The 19,669-nt window shown below is 40.1% G+C and overlaps 1 protein-coding gene across 1 annotated transcript in view; it reads right to left on the reverse strand.

Annotated features, from left to right (window-relative positions):
* Acvr1c (activin A receptor type 1C) overlaps positions 1–19,669 on the reverse strand; it is a 72,269-nt gene that overhangs the window by 12,625 nt on the left and 39,975 nt on the right. Inside the window, exons 3-5 of the mRNA XM_034495390.2 lie at positions 8,514–8,753; positions 3,694–3,924; positions 843–1,010 (exon numbers count right to left, since the gene is read on the reverse strand). Of these exons, the coding sequence (XP_034351281.1) occupies positions 843–1,010; positions 3,694–3,924; positions 8,514–8,753 (639 nt within the window). The remainder of the gene's footprint in view (positions 1–842; positions 1,011–3,693; positions 3,925–8,513; positions 8,754–19,669) is intronic.

Genomic DNA, 19,669 nt, shown 5'->3' on the forward strand with positions numbered 1-19,669 from the left:
TATGGAGACAAATAGCATAAAGAGAGGCATGTGTGGAATTTCAGACAGTAAGCTAGATACTTAATGCATTTTCCAAAATGTAAAACAAAAATGCTATTTTTGCCACATTGCATTAAAATGTTAGAAAACATTTGAAAGCTGTTGCACACATTAATACTTAATTGGCTAATTACAGTCCCTTGAAGTAAACAATTTTAAATTTCTCAATAAAAAGTTTTTGATGTGGAAATTATTAATAAATATAACCTACATTTACTAAAACTTTGGGGATTTCAATAATTCATAAGAATATGAAGGGGTCATGAACCTAGTGACCTGTTTAAACTAATAATACAGTTTCCTGTAGCCTCAGTGAATCGACAAGGCACTGCACATCATTTGGCCTTCATGTATGATATTCATATATTCACCCTTTTCTATATTTTTGAGACAGTTCCAGCTTAGTATGGAACTCACCATGTAACCCCGGATGACCTCAAACTCATGGGCAATCCTTCTGTCCCACCTTTCCACACCCAGCTTCCACTCATGGTCACATTATCTTTACCAGTTACATTTTAATCATCAAAAGCAAGCATTTATATCAGCTGCAATATATGACGATATTATTGTCTTAGCCATCAAAACAAGACCTCCAGGTCTGCAGTCTAATGGCAAGGATGGAGCCACCGAGGATGAAAACACGTCAGGAATATCATGTATGAGACTATAAAAAAGTTGCTTGCATCCTGACAAGAACCTCATGTTCATGAAGGACTTCCACTGTTCCTCTGTATTTGGTGACGGCAATGAACTAAAATAAAGTCAATACAAAGACCAGCTTTCTGCAAGGCCATACACACCTTGAGTACCCACGATCTCCATGTGCAGGTGAGCGAGGCCACTCGCTATTGAAAGTGCCAGCTTGACCATTCCAGGCACGGTCACTATGTTTCTATTCAGATAGTCATATAAGGAGCCCTGTTCGTGATACTCTGACACAAGCCAAAGTTGAGTCCAAGTTCCATTATCTATCGAGAGAACAGTATTTGTTGTTGTAAAAGTTGAGAAAGAAAAAGAGCACTTTTAACTACTTCAGATGTGGGTATGGTGGAAGCTTCCATCGAAACAGGAAGTTGTGAAAGGCGGTTCCGACAAGTGAGTGATTCTTCCCCTATTTGCTTTCATCAATAGTTACTGGTGTAGTACATGGCAACCTTCTGAGAGTGGCACTGCAGGAGAAATTTCTGAGAGGGACCTTTAGCCTCCGTACGGCCTTGCCCATTACTACAAAGCTCTTAAGAAAGATGAAAGCAATAAATCCAACAAATTTACACTCTATAATTACTACCATAAGACTGCTGACATTCTAACAATATCCATGAAATTTGCCTCTTAAAATAGGAAGTTATGTACTCCAAACAGTTTTATAAAGAGCCAAGATATTGCTAGATATTCTCAGATAACACACTCATTTAAAATAACAAAAGCTAACTCGCCATTTTAAAAAAGACTGTTTAGCAGACTAGAAGTTAGTCGAGGGTTCCAACAGTTAAATGGAGCTTTCTAAACAGTGTGTGTGACGGTATGGGCAACCCTGAGAAGTCCTGAGACTCAAATGGACTCTCCAGTGAGAGCTTTGCCTAGATGCTGCCCTGCCAGGTGCTACAGGATCAGGAGCTGGAAGTTATCCAAAGATCTCACTTCCACAACCAGGCAGTGAGAAATCTTTGACTTACAAAAGCCAATATACTCTAACGCTCACTAACAACCTACCACAATTAAACCCACACTCCAACTCCCTGCTGACACCTGTTCCTAGGCATGCTCTCTCTCTCACACACACAAGGGTTTTGTCCTACACTGGGCTATAATTTGAAATTGTGACTGTTACATGAAATAAATAATTTGCAAAGATGAAAGAGACCATTTGAGACCATATGAGATCGGTACAGAAAGACTGACAAGTAAGAATATGCGCAAGAGAATCTAGTTCCAAAGAGGAAAACAAGAACGGCCTCTTAGGGCACTGGCATTAAACTAGTTCACCAAGATGAGCTGTGGACCTGGTTACTGCTGCACTGGTGTCACCGCTGGGCCACTTGACCGGGAAATAACTCAGCTCAACATTAGCAGGGTTTGGGAATGTGAGTCCTTAGCTGTGGAACAAGATGTCTGGTTTTCAAAATGCTGGAATATAGTGTTAAAGTATACTGGAGAGATGGCTAGGCAGTTAAGAGCACGGGCTGCTCTTCCAAAGGACTCAGGTTCAATTCCCAGTACCCACATAGTGGCTCACAATAAATTGTAACTCCAGTTCCAGGGGATTCAGTGTCCTCTTCTGGCCTCACTGGGCACTAGGTGCAGACAACCTACCCAAACACATGAAATAAAATAATGACAATAATAATAATGACAATAATAATAATAGTAGTCGTAGTAATAGAGCTCATTAAGAACCTTCTGTCTCAGCTCAGCTCTCCTTTGTTCTCCCAACAAATCCCAACTAGGAAGCATAATTATGATCAAAATGTGCAAAACTGCTAAAGATCTCTTTTTCCATTTAATTAATGATAAATATTAAAATTACTAATATTTCCATTCTTAATATTAACAGTAATATTATAATATATCATATATTTTTATATATAATACAATATGTAATTATATATTATATATGTAATCACATATTATATAATATAAAACATAACATGATTTATAATATACTTCTGCTATATTATTGATATTATTAATATTACTATTAATATTACTAATGAGTATAAAATATTATCTTGTTTCTATTAGACAAAAGTGAAGTTGTTTGAATTTTCCAGGAAATAGTAAATGTGTAAGATTCGCACACAATTTAAACACTTTTGCGTTTCGATGAGAATTGTTAACATTAAAGTTCCAGTTTGAAACCTCGCCGGGTTGAGTTTCCTCACTTCTGACTGCATTTCCCCTTTTTGTACAGTAAGATGAGGCAAAGCTTTGTAGGAAGCGGAAAGCCACAGATGTGATTCACCAACTACCTCCCTCCCTCACCACCCCAGCGTATGTACAATATTTTGAGAGTACTGGCTTTAAATACCAGATAGGCGATGATCTGTTTTGCTCTGGGACACTAAAACAACTATCAATTGTTATCTATCAGTATTAAACTTTAAATTCTGAGGCATGGTCAAACTAGCAATGAGAGCACACCCTACTAACAATCTCTTAACTCATTCTCACACTGTCTAGGGGGACCTGTGCTGAGATCTGGACACCTGCAAGGAAAGCCTGTCACATAGAGGATAAGCCCAGCTGATAAACAACAGCCCTTCGAACTCCAGTAGAGTCCCACTGGCCATCGCACCCAAATGCCATTCCAAAATGCTCTAGATCTTTCCAGGACCCAAGGTGACTAAAGACAGGACAACTAGACTAGTAGATTCTCCTAAGACTGGTTCCAGGGCGGAAGGCTGGTTCCTGCCCAATACAAGATTTCTAATATTTCAAATATCAGCCTCGGTGCGGCATTATGACTCCACACCAATCATTTGCCGCTGCACTTTACTGATTAGTTATGTGCATTTGCATGTGGGAAAGAAAAGAGGAGTTTCTTAATAAAGAAGATAGAGCTGTATGTGTTTTCCTGAGACACTGGTGGTGACGACCCCTGGCAAGTGACCCAACATTGCTGCTCACCAGCCCTGGTGAGCAGGACCTCACCTTTGTTGTCAGCCGCGATGAAACCGAGGATGTTCTCGTGTCTCAGCATCACGGTCTGATAAATTTCTGCCTCACGGAACCAAGATCTCTCATCTCTGGAGGAGAATATTTTCACAGCTACATCTTCTCCACACCATCTTCCGTGCCACACTTCCCCAAACCGACCTTTTCCTACGATTTCCTGAAGTACAATGGTCCTTGCGATTGTTCTTTGAACCAAAAGAGGCAGACCTAGTCAAAGGAAGGGCAGACTGATCATTCAAACAAAAGTCACAATGATGGCCACTGTTACGTGAAAAGCAAACGCTGACACAAGTTTATTAAATTTGAAGAAACGGGCATCATTACAAAAAAACTGTAACACCAAGGCATGATCTATAAAATGTCCTAAATTATTAATTTCTCTTCTCTTATTCACAAACAAAACTTTTTAAACATAGCCTGATGCTACAAATATCTCATTTCTAAGAACTGTGGCAAATCCTGCTAAATTTTTCACAAAGCCAGTCTGACTCAAAGGAAACCATGCATGGCTAACACTTGAAATACATGGCTCCTGGTACTACTGCAAAGGGAAAAACATTCTTCATGATATTTTAAAAAATAAACAAAAAAACAAAACAAAACAAAAAAAAAAAACCTTAAAATGTGCATGTAAGAAATCAACTTCAATGTCAGAGTAAGACAAAAATGCTACCCTAAGAATGTTTCTGAGGAATAATTACAAATAAAACATGTTCTTTGTGTATGTACAATGCTCATCAATTTTTGTTGTGCTTGTTTTGAGATAAGACAGGGTCTTACTGTGTATCCCTGGCTGACCTGGAAGTCACAATGCAGAGCAAACTGGCTTCAAACTCGCATAGACCTGCCTGCTTCTGCCTTGCAAGTGCTAGAACTAATGGTACATTACACCATGTCCAGACTGGTTGTATTTTTAAAACAATAACTCTACTTCTAAAGTACTGTCCCATAGAATTAACACAAAATGTAAAGAATCTATGCCAAATTACAGAAAACATTGTTGTTTATATTAAAGAGAAAGGAAACCTTTGAAATGTGAAATATGGTGCAGATGTGCAAGCACAGATACGTCATCTAGTCACTACAAGCTGCTTACTTAACTTCTGTGAGCTTCAGCACTATTCTCCAGGAAATGAGACAATATAAGGAGTTAAGATGGAGATTGAGCAGCTAACACTGTACCCGGAAGATTGCATGATCAATCATGGCTACCCTCTTAATACTACAGCAAGCTCAGAATGGACCATATAAGATTAACACTGGCCGTGCTGCTAGTAAAGGAATTCCAATGACACCAGAAGCTACTTTGCTACACTGTCGATTGAAAACAGGGTGGTAAATTTTATCTCTGTGAGTTTGTCGCTTTTCAAACTATGGATAGAAAAGAAACTAAAGCACACGATGGAATCAGACTATTTTCAATATAAAGTCCCCGAGGTTTCATCATGCCTATAATTGTACTGCTATTGCAAATAGTTAAAAAGGCTACAGCATAAGTGTATTGTAAAAAATCAGCTAGGCAATTGTCATTGTCCTCAGGTGGCTGGAGAAAGCAATGCTTGTGTGGCTCCTCAGGCCATTGTCCCCTGCTCCAAGAATGAGACAGTGTTTACACAGATGTTCGCATCTCCAGTAGAACCACCCACGATGGTGAAGAGGCACAGACTATAAATTCACTGGTATGAGCCTCAACAATTAGTCACCAAGCCCCACAGTCCAAAAGTTCTTTGGGGACCATCTGGTTCAGCCTCATCATCTATCGATGAGAAAATTGGAGCCTGACAGTAATCAGACCTAAAGAGAGCCTGCTGCTGCCAGAGCCTGGCCCAGAATGCTTTGTCCCCTAGATGAGACAGACCTGTGCGCCTCACCGTGGGAAGAGAGACATCCAACGATACGTTATCTTTGTAGGCTTCGCTCAGTGTGTTTGGCACAATGTGATACTAACAATTAAGCCCAATCTCGGAGTCACCCCCTCTCTGCATCATCACTGACAAAGAAAGAAAGGAACCAGTAAATTTTTCACACTGAAGTTGATGCAACACCCAATTGGTGGACAAAGGAGAATGTGTAAGGGGTCAGTGGGGTGAGCAGGGTGAGGCAGGAGAATGAGAGCTTCTTCACCAGCTTCCAAAGCAAATCACAAAATGAATCTCAGTCGGTTTTGTGCTATACACCTCCAGGCTGCATTTGAACAGAAACTTTGTCTCTTGCTACGAGTTCATTTTAATCTTTTCACCAGGGATTATAGAAAGCTGATGTCTGGCTTGTGTCACCGTCTGTCAGAATGCTATAGAGTAAAACAAAGAAGCAGGCTTCCCACTTCCTTAAAAGCTGCCTGAGACAAAGCTCACTCTCGAACAGAGTCCAATAAAACATCGTTTATTTTCACTTTGTAGGCTCTTAGTCTCTTTGAAATTTGTCCCTGACCTGGTCATGGATAAGCTTCATAATCAGGGTTTTTCAATATCTGACAAAGCTGCCTCAGATCCAAGGTCACCAACCAATTGAGAAAGGCAGAGAAGAAGCAGGTTGGTCCAGTCTCCTCCCCACAGGAAAGCTATTGTGGCAGAAGCGTTGCTGACAGCAAACCTGTTCTATGATGATAAAAGGCATATGCTTTTAGCTAGGGGTCACTGCCAAACAACTGTGGCTATACAATATGCCTAAAGCTTATTCAAATTTGTCTTTGAGGGAAGTTATCCATAAGCACAGTCTGGTGATGCCAACCTAACTCAGGGAACTTTTCAACTGAGGCTTCTCCTTTCAGATGTCCCTAGGTTGTGTTGAGTTGACAATAATAACTAACCAGGGCACCACCTAACATCATCAAGTGATCTAAGAGGATTTTGTGGTAATTAAGTAGAATATTGCTCAATCCTTTGAATGTTATAAAGAAATGTGTTTGCCCCGTGGTGGTGGCACACTCCTTTAAACCTAGCACTCAGAAGCAGAAGCAGGTAAGGTTCAAGACCATCCTTATCCACTTATCCACTGAATTAGTTCCAGGAAGCCAGGGCTATACAGAGAAACTGAGTCTTTAAAAAAAGGATAAAAATATTTTTCTAGTAATAATTAAGCAAAAATCAGACTTCTTCGTGCCTGAATGTTGCCAGTGCTCAAAAACCTTGGGGTAGAGTAGGTCTCAGTGTGTAATGTCTAAAGAAGCAGAGTTTGAATATTGAGGAATATTGCTTTGAAGATAAAAAGGTAAGCCTGCTATGTGATGACATAATTTGGATTCCAGCTTCATATGTTTTGTAATTGAAGGACTTGGCTTTCTCTTTAAAACATCTCACTTGACGATATACTTATGACCTGGACCATTATTACTCTTTAGGTCAGCAAAATGTTGTTCCTTTCTGAAGCTCCAGAGCACTTCCTGTTAAGTATGGGAGCCTGAATGAAAGTGATGTGGTTTCCCTCTTGCCTCTATAAGTGTGTCTGCCTGGCTGCTGCTCACACCTACCAGTGAGAGAGGCCCTTGAAGCTGTGTGTGTGGTTTGGTTTGGTTTGGTCTGGTCTGGTCTGGTCTGGTCTGGTCTGGTCTGGTCTGGTCTGGTCTGGTCTGGTCTGGTTTATTTGGTTTCGTTTCGTTTCCTTTCATTTTTTTTCAAGGCAAGGATTTGCCATGGAGCCCAGGCTGGTCTCTAACTCAGCCTCCCCAAGTACTTATATTACAGACAACTACCACTGTTCTTGGCTGGAATAAAGACACTAATGATCCTTCTAAAGTAAGGGTTATGAAGTGTCTCTTCTGAATGTACTCTTGGTCACATTTCTGCAAAGCCAAGGACTAAGGATTTCTAGAAATTTAGACGAGAAGAGAGGAACCTGCCCTGTTCCTATACTTCCTGGTGTTTTGTCAGATTAACAAAGGCTCCCTCCCACACTCAACTCCAAGGTCCTTCCCCTCTTCTCCCCCATCTCTATCTCTCTATGCCTGTGATGTGTGTATGTGTGTGGTGTGTGCCTCTTTCTCCCTCTCTCTTACACACAAAAGAAAAGAAGAAGGTAAAATGGAATGTAGTAAGGAGATAAAGAAGAAAATAAAATAAGGTTAAACTTGGGAAGGAGCAGGGTGATGGGAAATTTGTGGAGTGACAACTAATCCTAAAGACCTTTTGAAAGAGCATACAGAAACCTACTACTGTAATCCTTCAAGTGATTTCTTTCTTTTTTTTTCCATCTTTCTTTATTGGATATTTTATTTATTTACAATACAATGTCATCCCCTTTCCCCATTTCCCCTCCCTATTAGTCCCTATCCCATCCCCCTCTTCCTTTATGTTTTTATACCATTTTAATTACATGCATATATTAAGGTCAGTTCTAGGTTAAGGGTCTAGCAATACAATAGATACAAATAGTCAAAAAACAAGCAAGACAATAAACACAAATAGTTCAAAAACCAAGGTATTAAACCCAATTCCGTGAACACTCCCATGATCACTGTTTCTAAGGGCTTATCAGGATGACCAAAGTATCTGAGCCTACTTCCCTGTCCAAGGTCATTTTCATGTGTGAAGCCTACTTCCTTGTTCTAGCCTAAAATTTAGATTCCTATCTGAAATTACTTCTTGGTTCTAGCTTAATATTTAGGTTCCTGCCTGAAATTATTTCTTGGTTCTAGCCTAATGTCAGATCCCTGCCCCTCAAGTGATGTCTATCCATGACTTTGTTTATTCTATCCCTCACTGAGCACCTTAGTTGATGAGTTTACACTGGACACTTTATCAAAACCATTATTCACTTATTTTTAAACAAGAGTTTGCTTACTGAAAATATACACGTACCAGAGCCTGAGCCCGAGGCAGTGGCATCATATATCAGATCTTTGAGTGTCTTTCCAGCATTTACAAGGCTGTACTCTGCCAGCGGTTCTTCCACGTTGTGTCTCTTGGTCTTCCTGTATGTGCATTGGCGGTCCTGGCAGGCCCATATCGTTAGCATGGCTGCTATGGACAGGAGACACACCGGCACAGTGATGACAACCGTCAGCTCTGTGGGGCCAAGTCTGGGGGCATTTGGAGATGCTGCAGTTTAAAAACAAAGATGAAAGAAACCATTAATCAACTCATGAAAAATATTTTTGACATGTTCCTTTTTAAAAAGATATTTTTTCTGTCTATATATTGTTAGAATTTGTTTACAGTGATTATTGGAGAGTTTTGTAGTAATTCTAAACCAAGGATTATTTTATTTTATTTTTGAGACTGGGTCTCATGTAGCCCAGGTTAACAAGAAACTATGTAGACAAAGATGGCCTTGAACTCTTAATCTTCCCGTTTCCACCTCACCAGCAGTGGGATTAAAGGCATGTGCCACAAGGCGTAATGATATATGCATATGAAAATTTCACAATAAAACCCATTTATTACTTTATATGAAAGTTGAAAAAAATGGTTTAAAAGTACTAACATTAAAAATGTTTCGAAAATCCAAGTATTGTCATTAATATGGTATTGGTGACTATGGTAGACAATGCAGCTGCCAAAGTATGGATTTAAATTCATTGGCAAAGACTACAATGCAAGCAAAGGTAAGAACACCAGATGAGCTGGCTACTGCTGTAACAACGGCCGTGGGATACAGAGGTAAGATCACGGAAGCAATGGCTAGGAAAATTTGAAACGTCCTCCAGAATATTTGATACTTTTATTTTTATCGTTTTCTCCTTGTTATTCAACAGTCCCATCCTTACAGAAATCCTGTCCATCCATTCATTCATTTCACAAATAATCCTTGGGCTCTAGAAATATGGCGCCATTAGTCTGGGTGCTGGAAATCAATTGGTGAAGAGGCCGTCCTTACTCTCTGAGCATGCGTACTCTCCTAAACACAGACCGCTAAGCAGACGGCTGCGTGGTAACACGAACAGAAGATGGGACGAGTGCTCTGAGGATGAACCAGCAGGAAGAATGACATCATGAGAGCAAAATGTCACTTTAGGTTGAGTGAATCTAGAAAGGCCCTCTGGGGAAGTGTCCTTGGAGACAATGACACAAAGAAAGAAGGAATGGCAGGCAGAGATGCTTGGTGCCAGCATGGGGTAGGGGAAGCCAGTGTAAGGGACCCATTTATTTCCATTGCTACTTCACAAATATAACTTGGCTACTGTTATGAATCATAATGTAAATATCTGTGCTTTCCAACAGTCTTAGGCAGCCCCTGTGAAAAGATTATTCAACCCCCAAGGGGGTCACAACCCACAGGTATTATACACATTAGGAACTATTTGGTCAGTTTGGAAACATGTCCTACAGAGCAGGAAATGGGGGGGGGGTGGAATGGGATCAGAAAATTGAAGGGAAATGTTGCGTGGTGTGTTGCAGGCTAAGGGAAGGAATATGAGTTTCTTTTCACATGGAAGCGATGTGAGGATTGGGGATAAATTTGGAGTTTTATTCTGAGTCGCCACTGTGTCAACAGACACTGGAGCAGGAAGAATGAAAATGGAGAAAGGGCAGAAACCCAGGTCAATAAGCCTGGTAGAAAGTGATGGTCTCAGCTAACAACCCCACCAAAAAGTACTTTCAGGAAGCTGGACACAGAGTAACACACCTACAGTCCCAGAGAGAGTAGGATTGAAAACTCAAGGCCAGCCTTGACTACATAATTCTCTCAAATTAAAAAAAATAAATAGGCTGGGCGGTGGTGGCGCATGCCTTTAATCCCAGCACTTAGGAGGCAGAGACAGGTGGATTTCTGAGTTCAAGGCCAGCCTGGTCTACAGAGTGAGTTCCAGGACAGCCAGGACTACACAGAGAAACCCTGTCTCGAAAAACCCTGTTTCGAAAAACCAAAATAAATAAATAAATAAATAAATAAATAAATAAATAAATAAAATTTGTAGATATTTTAAAAGAATTTCTTCCCAGTCTCCACTCACTTCCTGGAAACTGGATATGCTTCAATTCCTGGCTAAGATCACCACATGGTAGTCATTTGCTGGTTCATGTATTATCTGACTTTCTTTGAGGACCATGAGCTTCGTAAGGAGAGGAAACTTGCCTGTGGTATTGCTAGCTGAATCCCCAGAGTTTCAGTGTTTCAGTGAACAGTGCCTGACTCACAGCAGGTCACCAGTAAAGAGCTCTTAACCGTTGGGTCACTGAAAAATCGACTTATGTAAGAGATCTCTCCTTTAGAAATGTCGGTGTGATCATTGAAACCAAATAATAGTAAGACATAATTAGGAGAAAGGAAGATGGCTTAGTGCAATGGTTCTCAACCTGTGTGTCGCAACTCATTTCGGGGTCAAATGACCCTTTTCTAGGAGTCATTCAAGACCATCTTAGAGCAGAGATATTTACATTACGATTCGTCACCGCGGCAAAATGACAGTTACAAAGTAGCAAACAAAATAATTTTATTTTATAGTTGGGGTTCAGCACAACTGTACTAATGGTCTCAGCATTAGGAATGTTGAAAACCACTGGCTCAGTGGGTCAAGCATTCACTGCACATGTGTAAGGACCAGAGTTCAGATCTCCAGAACCCAAGTAGAAGCCAAGAGGGCATGGAGGCCTGTCTGTAATCCCGGCATCGAGAGACAGAGACGGGATCCTCTAAGCAGGCTGCCTAACTAGACAAGCCAAATAACCAAGGTCCGAGTTCAGCCAGACACACTGACTCGATGTGTAAAATGGAGGTCAATGAGAGAGGACACATGATACCAACCTCTGTCTTCATAAATACATACACACACACACACATACACACACATACACATACATACACACACACACTTGAACAAACATATATCTACATATATACACCATGCACACATACACATAAGGAAAAAAGATATAATTATATTCAGAGCCATCTATTTAATGGAACATTAATCTTGCATTTCAGATTTTTTTTTTAAATTTACAGAAACAGTGATACATGAAAAGTTCATGATGACAGACACTTTCTGTTTTTAAGTTAATTTTCTCCTTGAAGTTGGTGTGCTGCTTGCCTCCTTTTGGCTCACTGAAGTTGCCTCTGCACCAGTTTAATCTTATAGTCATGTCTTATCTCCAGCGGTTCTGATTTCTGCTATTTTGGTTTTGTTTTTAACTTTTATTTATGTTTTTCTATATGTATGTCTGTTTATCCCTGTTTGTCTGTATTTGTATCATATGCAAGCAGGTGCCTGTGGAGGCCAGAAAAGGATGTAGGAACTCCTGGAGCTGGAGGTACAGACAGTTGTGAACTGGATGCAGGTCCTTTGCAAAAGCATTACACACTCTTAGGGACTGATGGAGCCATCTCTCCATCCCATGGTTTCTGTTTTTAAAATGCCTTGAGATGTGTTTGTCGAACTGTTACAACAGAATTTAGGAGATTTGAGTTCTCAAACACCCCAAACTTCTGGAGAAAGGAAAGTCCTGCTTGGTTGTAGGTTACCTCCTTCGCATCCTGAACCTTAGGATAACCACACCCTCCACCTACAAGACTCACTCCAGCCAGGCTATAGCTACAGCTCACTTAGGGCACAGCACCTGTATTCAAATAAGTGACTGACAATGAGCTTCACGAATCACGCTACCCTTGTGCTGTCAAAACTGGATAATAAGTGCATTACTGATACTTGCATTTCTTTCCAGATATGGCAAAAATATATGTGAAACATTTGAAAACAATTAGGTTTGCCAGAAAAGACATCAACTTCCTCCCTGGTGTTCTCCTAAGTGTGTCACCACAGACCCAGCAGCTGTCCATCAGCTGTGAGTGGGTAAAGGGCTCTGAGGCTCAGTCCAGACTCTTGTGCATCCACAGTACCTGGAAACTGCCCGCTACATATCCGTGTATCTCAGGACTCCTCTGGGATCATTAGCTGCTGAGCAGGAGGATGGAGAGAGAGAGCTTGGCCTGGAGTATTCTTCAAGGGGTGCTAAAAAGTGTTCTCTGACAACTAGGCTTCAGAAACCCTTAACCAAGTCCTTGTGGCTTTTGAAGCTTGCTATTGCAAAAGAACATAACTGCCTATTCTACAATTGTCATTCTATTTTTCTGTATCCTCACGGAGGATCATAGGTGTTCAAAAAAGCCGAGTGCATTCATCTTCTGAATTAAGGTGGTTTTTTTTTAAATACCCGTTTCCACATGATACCATCTTTTACCTTCAGCTCTGTCATCAGAGGCTTTCATATAACTACATTTAATTTTGCTATCTCCTATTAGGAGCCACCAACATAAACATTAGCCTTTAAAAGCTATTGATTGTCTCCATTTTGGTAAAGCTCTATTAAGCAGAGCTCAGCTCATCGCTATGGCAACTAATAGAGACAAAAGGTCAGCAAACGTGAAATCAGTGTCACCTGCCATGGCGCCAGCAACTGTTCTCAGAGATGTTTACTGTAGATGGCCAGTGTTTCTCCCTTTGTGAACAGATCTACTGATACAAGTTAGTAAGGGACAGAAAAAGATTACTCAGCTAGAAACAGACTAGCAACACCAACCAGAAAGGACTCCTTAAACACTGGGCAATTCTAAAAGCAAACATTTGTAAACGCTTGCCTTAAACTAAATGTTCCCTAATGGGAAAGAAAAAAAAAAAAAAAAAACAAAACAAGTGTATACCTCCAGCCAATGAGTTAGGATAGAAGACAATGGTAGGAGATAGCTTTGACACAAACACTACTTTTGTAACAATAATGAGTTCACAGGAGAACTTATTATTTGACAATTGCTAGTGAAGATGATTCTTTGGTGACAGTGGAAGTACACTCAACATGAGGGCACAAGTGACATCTGGGGAAGACGGCATCACTTAAGTCGAAGCACTTTCTTCCTGAGCCAATTAAATGAAAGAAAATGGAAGTGCAAAAGTACTAGCCCAGGTGTGTGAAAAACCAGCTCATAAGCATCTCTCCAGGACTCTGAAATCCATTGAACTGGGAAAAGAAATACAAGTCTCTTGTGGTATTTATGGGGAGTAATTTAAAATTCACACTCAAGTCCCTTATATAAAATGGAATAAGACTTTCACATAACCCACACACCACTCCTCCACGCACTTCAATTTGTCTCCAGATTACTTCTAAAAACTAATACAATGTAAATGCTATGTCACGGTCACATTGTGTAAAGAATAATATTAAAGAAAAAAAGTCTGTGGAGATGTGTTTAAACACATTTTCCCCCTAAATACTTTCAGTGTGAAGTTGACTGAATCTGTGGAGGCAGAACTCATAGATATGGAGGTCGAGATGGATTAACAAGGCAGAGAAAGGGGAAAAAAGGAAGGGTAAACAGAGAAGGGAGGAAGAGAGGTCATGAAGAAGGGAGAGAGGAAGAAAGGAAGGAAAGAAGGGGAGGAAGGGAGGGAAGGAAAGAAGGGGAGGAAGGGAGGGAAGGAGGAGGGGATAGAGGAAGAAAGAAGGAAAGGAAGGAGGGAAGAAAGGAAGGAAGGAAAGAAGGAAGGAAGGAAGGAAAGAAGGGAGGGAGGGAGGGAGGGAGGGAGGGAGGGAGGAAGGAAGGAAGGAAGGAAGGAAGGAAGGAAGGAAGGAAGGAAGGGACTTAATTGGTGAATTTGCATCTTTCCTTCGGTGCCCAGTTGAGCTGATGGTGAAGTCACCATGACCTGTAGCAGACAGAGTTCAGTTCTGTCATCCTCTCTCTGGACTGCTGCTCACATCAGCTTCTTCCCACCAGTTCCCATTTCTTGCTTTGGAAGCAAACTCAACAAGTTGCAAAGAAATAGAGGACACAACATGGACGTGATTCTCATGTTCTCTCAACCGCCTCTGACCTTGTATCTTTTATCAAAGGGACAAAAAGTTATTGGTGTTCATTAGATCTATAGGGCCCCAGCTTACCAATTTTACCTTCCCTTGGTATGTACTGAGATTGCTTGGTGAGCTATACTATAAGAGACTGGTTAGGACTGAGGAGAATTATGGTTAAGTAAGTGTGGTTAAATGCATTTGATCAAGTATTTTTAAAACATCCAAATACCTACTGCCATGAAAATCTTAGTCTACGTCTACATCCAATTTATTGCAAACGCATTTCTCTCCCACTTCAAAATGGTATTAATATGACTAAAATGAATGTGTACAGTGAGGAAAAATAGAGAAATGCCTGGAGACCACAGCGATTAAAGAGGTATGCACTAGCTAGATGGATAGCTTAAAGGTGATTCAGGCAGACAAGAGTAAACCAGACGGCTTCCTGCAAACAGTGTTTTCTACAAAATTTCTCAAGGTTTGTGCTTCTTTGCCAAACATTATGGTAACAAATGGCTACAAAAAATTAAAAGAGCCCAGAATACCCCTAAAGAGACCCAGGTTAATCACCCCTTATTAAAGGCTCCTTTCATTATGTACAGTAGCATCGAAGCCGGAATGTACCGTGGAAGGAACAAGAGGACTAGTCACAACCCTGGACTTCTGTCTGACCTCACAGGGATCATGGACTTGGCTGTAGGCAGATACCTGCCTCCCCACTCTCTGCCTCCTGCTTGTCTTAGTCCACTACTTCTTCTCATCAGTGACCATGATAAGATTCAGGAAGAAGAAGCCAGACTCATTCACGTTCATTTGGCCAGATTCCTCCATAATGCTCTGTGCACAGCAGCAAACACTCTTCCTTATGCGTATACTACTGCTAGTCAGGTTTTCAAAGCGCTGTTATCAACAGGCACTTCCTGTGCTGAACCATGAGTCTAAAATATTCTCCTAAGCCTCTGCGGGAACAAGCCTAAGTATTTCTACCTTTGAATTGAAACCGTGACCTATTTAAACAAGTTCTATTGCTCTGGCACTCTCTCTAGAAAAAGTCTTTTTATATACACTATTATCATCTGGACACATCTCATAATTTCTTTTGCCGGCAGGTGGCATCACACATAAAAATATTTTCTGGGCAGCTTTACATGGTGCTTCTGGTTTTGGAAGGAGTATGTACAGAACTGCAAACTTTTCACAAAGGCTTTTGTGTTTTACGGAAGTAAGAGCAATGGGCTGAAAAATATTATTATTGACATAAGAGAACAACAACAATAATAATAATAATAATAATAATAATAATAATAATAATTACAAACTTTCACTCAAGGAGAGGTGAGACTCATAGACTGTTGGAAGAGGGAGAGAGAAATGCTCAGTGCTTGAAAGTACTCCATCCTGTTCCAGAAAGCCAGCATTCATGATGGGGAGTGGGTAGAGCTCACAACACCTATCACTCCAGATCCAGGGGATCCAATGCCCTCTTCTGATCTCGATGGGTACCCACTTGCATATGATGTACACTCACAAAAATATGCATATAAGTGTTGATGATATTTAAAACGGCAGCACCCAATCTGGCTTGTTCTTACGGAGCTGCCATGTTCACAACTAGACAAGGCCTGAGGCCAAGAGCCGTAGCATGCTTTCAACACTGCTCGGCTTTGACCACCGCTGAGACTGGCCCGAAGTACCTGCCCTGACTCTGCCAATTTCCCATGCTGTCTCCACAAAGCTCGGCTGAACCCTGGAATACCCTCCATGCCTGCCCTCGGTACTCTGTAGAATGAAGACTCTTATTGTTTAAATATTACTCAATATTTATATGTTTGGAAATGCTCAATTAACAAGAGGCCCACACAATTAGAATTGTTACCCAATTCCTAACCTTAGATAAAATTTGTTACCCAGGATTGTTCTTGATGCATCCGTTGTTCTTCATAGCTGCTAAATCTCTCCTCCCTCCTCCTAACTCCTCCTCTTCCTTCTCCTCTTCCTCTACTAGCTCCTCCCACATTGGCTCCTCCCCAGTCACCGTGCTTATAGCAAATAAGGTTGCCGCAGCAGGAAACCATCCTGCTACACGTAAGTATACAAAAACCTTCGATCCTTAAGAACATAAAATATTGGAAGAAAACCCAAGTAGGTTTCACAATTCATTTTCCTTCATTTCAGGGCAGCAAAGGACAATAGTCTTTCATCTCTGTGACCAAGACACATGTCAGTCAGTGGTGGGTGTTTATGAGGACATTAGATGTCAGTTATTTAAAATACAGTCTATGATATCTTCCACCAAAAAGAGTCTTTTCTGTTAGAAAAATGAAAGTCTTCCTAGCTCACAGCAGACAGCCTTGCTCAGGGAAAGGTTCTTAACAAGTTGATGACAAAGAAAAAGCTACATGTCTTTGTGCCAATGTCTTCAGTGGGATAAGCTCTAATGTATTCCACAAAGCAACTTGCTCGCTTGGAAAAGATTAATAAGCACATTTTGACCTCGTTCAAGGTCCCATCATAGTCACCAAAACAGATTTGAGTGAGGCATAAAGGTATTTACATGCATAGAGCCTTGCCTAGTATAGAATACTCAATTTAAAATTGGTTATAAATTTTATGTTCAATCTCCCATTGCATCCTTATGAAGAAACATTTCTAATTTAAATCACCGCACTTGTTTCTGGAGGCTAGAAATGTATCTTCTATTCAATTTTCAAAACACAAGTTTGATTTCTTGGAATGTTAGAGTTAATTGAACTTAGAAAAAATTAAAATATAGCACCTTTCACTTTCTGGGATGCGGTGGGGGAATCCTGTCTGGCACAGCTGTCAGATGTGCACCACGTCCTTCAGGAAAGCTGTGAAAGGATTTACTCCTGAGATAGAGGAGCAATCCCACGAGGGGCCAGGGACGTTTGTTGTCATGCACACGCCACCTCATTCTGATTATAGGAATGAATTTGTGTCTCAAACAGAAAGCCAAAGTCAAAAGACAATGACAGATTCAATACATTTTCTAGTGAAGTCTTAATCTTTCACAAATCATAGTATATTTTCAAACTATTGATATTTAATAAAATTGATCCTTTGGGCAGTTTCTCTTTCTTCAGATGAAAACCTTTCATTTCACTGAAAGTCTTATTTAGACATGTCCGTTACGGGTAGCTGTCGCACACCTCACACAACTGATATAAATAAATGTATCTTTTCTTTTCTTTACACAATTAAGAACAGAACAGGAAATAAGCATAGGTCAAAAGTTAGCAAAGTACACACCTTTTAATGTTGTACCTAGTTTTTTTTTCATTTAAAATGACTATTTAAATTAGTGAAAAATAAGGTAGTTGTTTTAAAGTAGTATGTTATAATGTAGAAGGGGAAAATGAGACATTACAGTTCCATTGCCCTTATCTGGCACTGTTTTTTGGTAGCAAAATACAAATAAAGATTGTGTAGCTTGATGGTTGTTGGTGAATAGTCTATTTCCATATGAAGAGCTGTAATTAGTGTAAGTATGCACCAAATAGCAATTCCTCCACAATTTACCCTATAAATTACTGACTCCTCTAGCCCAAGCATCCTCACTCTGTGCTACATGAATTGTCATGGATTGTAGAGTGCTTTTGATATTCCTTGATAGCATACCTACGTCTTTAGGTGTTCTTGATATCATCACCGAGAGTCACCAGAAAACACTGACATGCAGGCTAGCTACAAAAGGACAAAGTATGTTTGTTCACATAGGAAAAGATTTTCTTAGATATTAAGGAGGAAAGTAAGATATAAAATTGTAATAACCTGAACAATTCGATATATTAAAATAAGACATATATTACACTAACCTGTTAATCTGGGGAATTAGGTGTGGCTTATAAACATCATAAATTATGTCTCATAGTTAATTCTGGAGGCTAGGAAATTCAAAGCCAAAGTGCCATCAGTGTTCTGGCTCATGCAGGTACCTTTGTCTGTTTTCAAGTGTTTCATATGTTTCAAAGGAGCTACCTTAAACATCCTTTATAAGGACAGTGATCCCACTCCTAAAGACTCCACCCTCCTGACCTAATTACATCCTCAAAGGCCCCATATCCCAATACCATCACCTTTCAGATTAGACTCTTGAAACAACCATAAAATGAGTTATGGGCTATTTCCTCTGTATCTGTGCTTTGAAGAGTCTAGGTCGGAACCACCTGTCCTTAGAAGCTTGGCAGAGTTTATGGTGCCTCCCCTAGGGCAGTGGAACTTTCTCTAAAGGAATGTCTTTAAATCATTTACTCAAGTTCTTTAATGCCACAGGACTATGCTCATTGGTAAACTGTAATTTTATAGAAAAATATTTGCTCATTGCCAGGGTATATTAATTAATTATTAAGTAAAATAATATTAATTGATTGATTATATTGTGTTTTATTTTTTAAAATCTCCCTCTGAGATTGTAGACATGTCTGATATTTCCTTATGCTTGATAAGGCACTTGCAGACACAAGAAAAAGATGATGTTCTCGATTGTGAACAACTTGATTCTTTTTCTCGTGTGTGTGTGTGTGTGTGTGTGTGTGTGTGCATGTGAAGTGCAAGCCCACAGAGCTACGGTATTTGAACAGACCATTTTTAACTCTAGCAACTCTTCTGCATTAATGTTTATTCTGTCAGCTAAATTTGCTATTTTACTTAGCAAAAGTAAATTATCATCTTTGCTTAATGTATATGTTATACTTCTCTATGAGAATTATTTTATAATGTTTCCATAACCAAGTCTGCCACTTTACTCTGTTGTGGATAGCCCTGGTATTAATTGTATTTTGATGCTAATTCCGCTGTCCTTCGAGGGTCTGTGGACAAGGAGTGAATCACGTACACAGGTGATTCCTTGTGAACCTTCTCCCCGCCTTAACTTGTAAAATAAAGGCTAGAGTCGGTGATTGGGCAGTGGAAGGGAAGGTGGAGCTGAAAAGTTTGGGGGAGAAAGAAGAGGAGAAAGAGGGGGGAAGGAAAGAAGATGGAGGAAGAGCAGGACATCCAGATTCTGAGGGGCTTTAAGTAGGCACAAGTAGCTATGAATATGATATAAGGAATGGATAATTACAGGACAATTACTTAACCTATTAATTAAGACAAATAACAAATTTGTCAAATAACAAATTAACAAATAACTTAATTTGTCTTATCAATTTATATTCTTATTTATTGGCTCTGAAATGATTATGTGGGCATCCTGTGAATTAAGGATT

Source organism: Arvicanthis niloticus, chromosome 2, assembly GCF_011762505.2.
Source record: "Arvicanthis niloticus isolate mArvNil1 chromosome 2, mArvNil1.pat.X, whole genome shotgun sequence".
NCBI lineage: Eukaryota > Metazoa > Chordata > Mammalia > Rodentia > Muridae > Arvicanthis > Arvicanthis niloticus.